Below are 9,620 nucleotides of genomic sequence, written 5' to 3'. Positions count from 1 at the left end.
AACAAAAACAAACTACATCTCAAAGATGGTAAAGTTCTGGTCTGGATGGACTGCATCTAAGAAAGAAATAGCAGAGGCATTACTAATTGTATTCAATTTGTTAGAAAAATGCTGACTGACGGATAGTTATGTAATTCCCATATTTGATGGGCCAGATATGTCCAGGGAATTATAGACTAGTCAGTTTAACATAACCACCTGAGCGACAGAAGGAGGAAATGGTGTTCCACAAAGGTTAGTGCTGGGACCACTGCTCTGCACAATTTATATTAACCTTGGTTCAAACTTGGACAATAGAGCTGAATTCCAGGGTGAGGTGAGAGTGACAGCGCTTCACATCAAGGCCACATTCAACCGAGTGTGGCATCAAGGAGCCCTAGCAAAACTGAAATCAAAGGGTATCAGGGCAAACTCTCCCCTGGTTGGAGTCATACCTGGTACGTAGGAAGATGGTTGTGGAGGGTCAGTCATCTCAGCTCCATGACATCTTTGCAGGAGTCCCTCATGGTAGTGTCCGAGGCCCAACAATCTTCAGCTGTTTCATCAATGATCTTCCCTCCATCACAAGGTCAGAAGTGGGGTGTTTGCTGATGATTGCACAACGTTCAGCACCATTCGCAACTCCTCAGATACTGAAGCAGTCCATGTTCAAATACAACATGATCTGGACAATATCCAGGCTTGGGCTGACAAGTGCCACACAAAATGCCAGACAATGACCATCACCAGTAAGAGACACTCTAACCACCGCCCCTTAACATTCAATGGTGTAACCATCACTGAATCCCCCACTGTCAACATCCTTGGGGTTACCATTGACCAGAAACTCAACTGGACTCACCACATAGGCACAGTGGCTACAAGAGCAGGTCAGAGGCTAGGAATACTGTGGCAACTCACCTCCTGACTCCCCAGAACCTATCCACCAGCTACAAGGCACAAGTCAGGTGTGTGATGGAATACTCCCCACTTGCCTGGACGGGTGCAGCTCCAACAACACAAGAAGCTTGACACCATCCAGGACAAAGCAGCCCTCTTTATTGGCACCACATCTGCAAAGCATCAAACCCTCCATCACGCTCAGTAGCAGCAGTGTGTCTATCTACAAGATGCACTGCAGCAATTCATCTTAGACAGCACCTTCCAAACCCACAACCACTTCCATCTAGAAGGACAAGGGCAGCAGATAAATGGGAACACCACCAGCTGCAAGTTCCCCTCCAAGCCATTCACCATTCTGACTTGGAAATATATCGCCGTTCCTTTGCAGTTGCTGGGTCAAAATCCTGGAATTCCCTCCCTAACAGCATTGTGGATCAACCCACAGCACATGGACTGCAGCGATTCAAGAAGACAGCTCACCACTACCACCTTAAGGGCAATTAGGGATGGGCAATAAATGCTGGCCAGCCAGCGACGCCCATGTCCCACGAATGAATAAAAATAGACATTTCGATTCTGGAATCCTAAACAATTTTCTAAATTTGCAGATTACAACAAATTGGGGGGGAATAGAAAGATTGTAACAAATTACAGGAAGACATTAATAGACCTGCAGATGGACAGATAAAATGGCAAACAAGGTGCAACACAGGTAAACGTGAGGTAGAATTTGTTGGTATGATATGATAAGTAGGGTGGTCATTTATATGGAAGGTGCAAGTCTAGGTGGGCTACAGCACAAAAGGGACAATGCACCAATGTCAAAGTTGGGTCACATTAGCAAAGTCATTAAAAAACACAAGCACTAGACTTTATTTCTCGGAGCACAGAATTGAAAAGTAAAGATATTATGCTAAGCATGAATCAAACCTTGCACTGCATGTAGTTTTGGTTGTGTTAAAAAAGGACATCAAGGCACTGCAGAGGGTGCAGAGAAGACTTACAAAGATGACACCAGAAAAGCATGATTATACAAATCAGGAAATAATTTTGAAAGCTCTATCTCTTTTCTCTTGAAAAAGGATTGAGGTGTGACTTAATAGAGGTCTTTAAAATTACAAAATGTTTTGATAAGGTGGATTCCTCTTTTGGAGAGGCCATCAACATAAGATACTCACCAATAAATCCAATAGGGAATTCAGAAGAAATTTCCTCACCCAAACAGTGGTAAGTGTGTGTAACTTGCAACCATAGGAAGTGATTGAAAGAAATAACATAAATGCATTTAAAAGCTAGACAAGCATTTACAAGAGAAGGGTTATCATGTTAAATTTAACGTGAGAAAATATGGTACAAGGTTTGATTGGTGTATAGACACCAGAATGGACAGGACATGTGGCCTATTTCTGTGTTGCATATCTTTTGTATATAATACTTTGTATATAACAGTTAGTTGATCGATTACTGTCCCTTTTGTGCCTTCAAATTTCACTCCTGTTAACTGTTCATTGGGCTTGCAAGAAATTATGTTCGAAGAACTTAAAGATTTCATTTCTGTTCAGGAACTAGGAGCGATTAAGCTGCACCAATACAGCTATTGCATTTGGTGGAGTGAGGGAGATGAAGGAGGGAATGCAATGGTGTACAATCTGAAATAAGCTGACTCTGCAATGGAATAATCTGCAATTATAGATGGAATTTAATGTGTGGAGGTGGCCAGTGAGATGGAAAACTGGAAAAAAGAGAACCTCATTAGTTAACAGAAAAAAATGCCCATCAACTATTATCCTCAGCACAGCAATTTGAAAAGTGATGAAATAGCCATGGGAATCTCAGCTGTGACTTAGAGGTTTGCATGCCTCAAAGAAGTGGGAGTTTCATGGCTACTGTGGGATACCAAACTGTTAAAGGGAGTATTATTCAGGTGATACTCCTTTTTGAATGACAACTTAAGTATACAATAAATGAGAATTCTTATCCAGGAACTTGTGTGGAATGAATACTCTGCTCATCTCCATTGCTAATGTTGAAGACACCATTCATATCCCCAAATGATTGTGCTTGGCGTAAAATTTCCAGAAGCGCTTGTATAGTGCTCTTGTGGTAGCATCCCCACCTCTGGGCCTTAAGCTCTAGGCTCAAGTGCCATTTCAGGACATGATGGCGATGGAAGGCGTGTTCTTAATATGGCCAAACAGATTGATTATCAGCCTGTAAATCCTCCACTACACCAGAGGGCAGGCAGCAAGAGCGGGAGAATTTCCTAGTCAGCCATACCACAGAAGCAATGACAAACCACCACAGTACTTTAGTACTTCACCAGACATAATCATAGATAAATCCAATGGAAGTCCATGTTGCCACAGTCCTCTTAAGGCATGCTATCTGGAAGGGGAGTATGTGTGTCAGGTCAAAAAGTAATTCCAATTTTTCAATATGGTTATTATTTGCCATGAACGAAGAAATCGTTACATATTAGAAAAGTGACCATTATCTTTTGTTTTCTATGAGTAGCAGCATCTATATCAGTTTAAAAAGCAATTCTAATTTTTCAATATTGTTATTCTTTACTAAGAGCTAAGAAATTGTAACATGTTAGAAATGTGACCACTATCATTTGTCTTCTATGTTCTTTGGCAAAATATTGTGGGTTTCTACATGTAACTGTTAGTTGGCTTCTCCAGATGAACATCAGGAAGTCTCCTCTGCTAGGAGACGCATCAATACTTTCACTTTATTCCTAAAGGAGATGCAGAGCAAAATTCAACATCATGGGATGCAAATAAAAAAGGCAGTTGGATTGAGATGTTTGACACAACAGTAAAGGCAGACAGAGCCTAATGAATAACCAATGTTACTGCTCATTTTGCAGACTATAAATTGAATTTCATGATTATTTTTGCCTTCTTTACTTGACTCTCACAAACACAACAGAAACTGAAAGTGAAATTAACTGGATGAAAAGGTGTCCTGAACTAAATAAAGCTTACTTGCTTTCCTTAATACAAGTGAATCATTCAATCCATTATAATCATAACTTCAAGTGGAATTTATTGCTTCATTGAAAAGCAAGTATCAATGAATATAAACAAAGGGAGTGTGGGAAACCAATCCCTCTAATCGTATCATTAAAATGAAGACTGAAAAACTGAAATTTGCAAAGAAAATAGTAAATATCAGAGCTCCCTATGTGTTAAAACAGTGGAAACAAAACCACTAAGCAGATTGTGATCAATATAAAATGACAGGTTTAACAAATTATAATTAAAACTATTAATACAAAAAAAGGAGACTTGCTCACTTTCAAGTCCAAGTCTGAAAAGTGCACTTTAACTGTATCACAGCAATAAAAATAGACTATGTGCTGGATATTTGATTTCCATTCACACAAAAGCAGCCTGGCTGAACACAAGCATTAAAACACAATTATATCACAAATAATACAGGGGCATTTCAACTCCAGCTTTAAGCATGAAAGTGTTGGCTTTTTAACTGTGGCTGCATATTATGATCACTTGACCAATAGCAAAACACACGTTCTGATAGTCAGAGGATTATGGGCAAATTCTACGAAGGAATTAATTCTTAAACCTTCCACCTCAGAAAAAGCAAAATACATAATTTACACAATCAAATCTAGTTCCACAGTTTGAAGATATCAAATCCCTTTCTAATGCCAATCTCAAATATTAATGGGTATTTGTAGTTCTGCAAGCTCACATTGTTTTACAAATGAATCATTTTCACTTCCACTAAAATTTTCCAAGTTAATAAAAATAATCAGGACTTGTTGCAGCAAGTTATAAATTCTGTAAATGTGAAATTGAGAATGAAATGAATCAAATGCAGTCTATTTCCAGATATTGAGAAAAAATATTTTTAAGGAAAGTGTGTGTCAGCTGGGATTTCCCCCTCTACGATGGCTCAGAGGTATTGCGCAGCATGGGGAAAAAGCCCAGTTCATAAGGCCTTGTGGTGGAAAATGAGCTTTGAACAAAGTAGATATGGAATCTGTTCTATTGGAAGACTACTTATTTTACTGTTTGGAAGGAAATGGTGCTGCACCAAATGGATCAAAGTCACCATGTTGCTGTGTCACACTATGTAATACTAGTTCAGTAAAGGGCACTGCACCAAAATCATCGGTTTTTAGCCCATCTCCTGTGTGAAATGCCCCATGTACAGACGCTGGTCTGGATCTGTTGGCAACTGGATTGTGGTCTCCTCGATATTCACTGAGGCCTTGATATTGAGTGTTTTTTAGAAGCTCTTGTGGATGGAATGGCTTTGCACCAAATGGATCAAGCAGGCTTTCATCTGCAGGCAATGACTGGCATTTCTCCTTTCCATCAGGAAGCACCACACCAATATTCTCCTTAGAGTCAGATATGTTAAGGAGCTCGTTGCTACTTTGTGAATCACGCCTCCCTACTTTTTTGTGCCTGCGTACCCGTTCTGGAGTTCTATAGATAGGTTTGGAAGATTTTCTTGTGGTTGTCGGTGTGCCATGATGGCGCTTGCCATTTCCACCAGAAGACTCTTGTTTAGTGCGCCGTTGTCGAGATGAAAGTTTCTGTAAACTGCGCTGCTTCATCTTGTGCTGTTGACTAGCTGTGATCTCTTCAAAAGGGACGTGTCCAAACACATCCTCTTTGCTTTCCTTTCTGGACTGCATAGTCTGAAGTGGCTGGAATGGAGTGGAACCAAACATATCCACATCATTTGGTGAAATAGGTGGTGTTTGTGTGAGAGTACCCTCACCATACTGAACTGTCTGAGGTAATTTCTTAGTAAAAGGTGCATTACTGAATACATCAAACTCTTCAGGTTCCTTAAGGGTGACCGATTTGAAGGGTGCCTTTTGAAAACTATCTTTATTTTCCACTCTATTGCTGAGTTGTGCATGCTGATGCAACCCAACAAATGGCACAGCACCAAATATATCCACTTCATCCTGTAATGTTTTACTCCCTTTGACTCGAGGTGAATCTGGAGGGGTGATGAGCGCAGTTGCTGATTCTGCACTTGCAATGCTTTCAGCATCAGCACTGTACTCTAAACCTGGTTCTTTTATAGTATAAATCTCTTTATTCTGTTCATAGTCTGAATCAGAGCTGTGCTTTTCTTCCTCATCTACTTCAGCTTCTTCATCAGAGTCCATTAACAGAGGTCTCTGTCCAAAATTTTCTGCTTCTACATCAATGAATTCACCTTGTTCACTGTGGAACTCTTCCTCCTCCTGTTCTTCTTCTTCGCTGCTCTGAGGAGTAGGTGGGTCAGACTCAAAATCACTGTCCGAGTCTTCTCCATTTTTCTGCTGCATGATTAAATTTGGGTCATTTCTTCTTCCTCCTTTGCTCTGGTCACTGAGTTGAAGAATGGTATGCCCCTGTTCATCAGCTTTAAATCCGCTCTCCGAAGGAATATTTGAAATTGTTGCATTTTCTTCACTTTTTCCATTTGATCCTAAGCAAGAATAAAAACAATTACAAAAAATATTTTAAACCTGAAAAATTAGAAAAGAATTGATTGAAAACATCAAGATCACTAGTTTAAAAAAAGTATTTCTGGCAACAAAATTAAAATCCAGCTCAGTCAAAATAAATTCTCTTCCAAATGAAAGCTGTAAAGAAGCTGTCCAAAATGAGATTGGGCAGTTTTAGTCCTGTTTCTAGTGGACAAACCTGGCCTTAATTTAGGAATTTTACAGGGGGACTAATTGAGATTCATTTGAAAATACAAAAATAAATTATAAGCAACCATAACATTTCCTCGTTGAGTCTGCAAACATGAAACTTCCTGTTCCTTGCCATTTTAACTCAGCATCTTGCTCTCACGCCCAAATATCCGGCATTAGTCTGTTTGTAATATTCCAGGTGAAGCCTGCTGTAATTTGAAGGAAGTTTAACAACACCAGGTTAAAGTCCAACAGGTTTATTTGGTAGCAAAAGCCACACAAGTTTTCGGAGTCCCAAGCCCCTTCTTCAGGTGAGTGGGAATTCTGTTCACAAACAGGGCATATAAAGTCTTTATATGCCCTGTTTGTGAATAGAATTCCTACTCACCTGAAGAAGGGGCTTGGGGCTCCGAAAGCTTGTGTGGCTTTTGCTACCAAATAAACCTGTTGGACTTTAACCTGGTGTTGTTAAACTTCTTACTGTGTTTACTCCAGTCCAACGCCAGCATCTCCACATCGTAATCTGAAGGAGCAGTAGCTCATCTTCCAATAAGGCACATTACAACCCTCAGGACTCAACACTGAAATCAACAACTTTAGACTGTGACCTTTTTCCTCCATCTTAACTCCCTTTTTTATATCCTATACATTTTTGTCTCAATGTAAAAACGCTCCTTCCCCCTCCCTGCCCCGGTCATTATCTCTTGCTCTTAAGATTGCTCCACTTTTGTTGCAATCTCCTCCAACCATAGTATGACATCCAACAGATTGTCCCCCTCTGTTCTGAAGAGCCAAATGGATTTGAAACATTAACTCTGATTGCTCACCCTACAGATGCTGCCAGACCTGCTGAGTTTCGTCATCCTAATGTTTGTTTGACATTTACTAACATTGACTATTTAGAAATGAACTGTTCTCATATGCAATTTTGCCAGTGCCTCCAAGCTCATTTCAGTTTCCACATTCAAGCTAAAATATCTGCACTCCTCATCACCTACTTGTTTTTAAACTCTAGGCTGGAGGAGATCGCGGGGATAGAAAATGGGCAAGGTAGTTAAGGAATTTGAAAAGCAGAAATGAAAATCTTAGAATAGCTTCCCTCGGACAAAGAGCACCATTGAAGCTTGGCGAGGATATAAATAATGAGTATGTGGCCCTCAGTGCAAATGTGGCCATGTGGTCTCAGTAGACTGGATGACTTATGAATGGTAGGAGCATGCAAGCCAATGGGGAGAAACAGTAAAGAGATCCAAACATGTAACAGTACAGATTCAAGCTTCCAGAGAAAAAGGGGAAGAGATACGACAGAGGGTGGTGACGCTGGAGTGAAGGAAAGTGGTCTTAATGATGGATACTGGTATGGAAAGTAAACTTAACAGGAATATGCCAAGATTATATATCCCTGGGCTAAACCCAAGATGGTAGCGGTGAACAAATATGCACTTGAAGCCAATGGCATATTGTTTGCAGAAACAGGGAATGCTTTTGGTTTTGCTGACAATAAAAAATACAAGAGTTTTGGCTCATCTGGGACTTCATGGCAGACCAGCAAAACATTTTTGGAGGGTAGGTTGATGACAACAAATTTTGAAATATGTAGTGGCTGTCAAAGAATGGGAACAGAAAGAAAGAGCCAGCAATTATACAAGGCTTTTCAGACCACAGCTTGTGCTTTTGCAGCCCATTACTCGAGTGTAGTCACTGTTGCAACATGGGAAATATGGCAGCCAATTTGTACACAGCAATGTTCCAGAAATAGTAATAAGATATTTATCAGATTTTTTTTTAAAAGTGATATTGGTTGATGGATAAATATTGGCCAGCACACCAAGAACTCCCACAATAATCTTCAAATAGTGCCATGGGATCTTTTACACCATTCTAAGGGGATAGACATAGTCTTGATTTATCTTATCTGAAAGATAACTCCTTCAGCAATGCACCACTCCCTCAGCACTTCAATGGAGTATCAGCCTAGATTATGTATCCAGATCTCTGGGATGAAACTTACACCTTTCCAAGTCATCTTTCCAAATCACGCTACAGACTGAGCTAAGGCTGATGCTTGATAATGTATGTCATTATGGGAAATTCTGATACAGATAGTATCAGAACCTAGGGCAAGGTATGTGAGCAGGGCCTTGTTTAGTGTTTGGTGCCTTACACAAATTGCACACTTTCACAGGGTGGAATGACTATTCAATAGAGAGTGATGTCCATGCTGTGTTGAAGATGTTGATGGCAACATAGTCTTATTATAGTAAGTTGTGCTGCTCCCCTGCCACTTTGACTCAAATGACAGTATTCTTACCTTAAATCAAAAGGTTACAGGTTCAAGCCTAATTTTAGGATCTGTATATATACAGCTGGATTTTATGCAGCCTATTTTGGCTGGAATCATGGCAGCTTAATTGTCAAAGAGGTCCAGTAACAATCTCCTGGCATTGTGAAAACCTCCCCTGATTAAGTTACATGGTAGAAGGTATCCCTGAGCCCACACAATTTAATTTAATGGTGGCTCAAGGATTAAATGGAGGTCGCATGTGTCTGTGTCAGGCTTGCCAGCAGCTTTCCAGAAAAGCAGGAGCAGGGGGAAGCCTCATAGTCAGGCACTCTGTGCCCAAATCAATGGTATCAGACATGAAGTGACCGCAGAAAGCTACCTTACTGCACTTGCCACTGATCCCCTTCCAGCGAGCCCCAACTCACATTCATACATCTTGGTCTGGAGTCTCTCCACAATCCTGGATGTCGGGTAGATGCAGTGCAACCAGCAGCTACTCGTGCTACTGCAGGGACCTCAATTTGGGGAAAGGCCTGACAGGGATTGGTTAAGCACCTAAAGGTTATCAGGCTCCCTACAAAACAGATGAGAGTTGCCATTTGGTTCTCTGATCAGTGGGCATGACCCAATTGGCCCAACAAAATTTCAGCCATAATCTGAGCAGAAAATTTAATGCAATACTGAAGGAATATTACAATGTGCCATTTTTCAGATGAAACATTAAACCCAAGTCCCATTTTTCTGCTTAGAGAATGAAGCTGGAGATTGTAAAGCATC

General features: G+C 40.5%; 1 protein-coding gene across 10 annotated transcripts in view; it reads right to left on the bottom strand.

Moving 5' to 3' along the window:
- Nucleotides 1-3,440: 3,440 nt before the first annotated feature.
- The window catches only part of bmp2k (BMP2 inducible kinase), an 86,746-nt gene continuing 80,566 nt past the window's right edge, over nt 3,441-9,620 (bottom strand). For all 10 annotated transcript variants that reach the window (XM_078213842.1, XM_078213840.1, XM_078213841.1 and 7 more), the window contains one exon: nt 3,441-6,348. In XM_078213842.1, coding sequence (XP_078069968.1) covers nt 4,919-6,348 — 1,430 coding nt within the window. In that variant the 3' untranslated portion in view covers nt 3,441-4,918. The remainder of the gene's footprint in view (nt 6,349-9,620) is intronic.

This window comes from Mustelus asterias, chromosome 1 (assembly GCF_964213995.1).
Source record: "Mustelus asterias chromosome 1, sMusAst1.hap1.1, whole genome shotgun sequence".
Classification (NCBI taxonomy): domain Eukaryota; kingdom Metazoa; phylum Chordata; class Chondrichthyes; order Carcharhiniformes; family Triakidae; genus Mustelus; species Mustelus asterias.
This window is presented reverse-complemented; position numbering and strand designations above follow the sequence as displayed.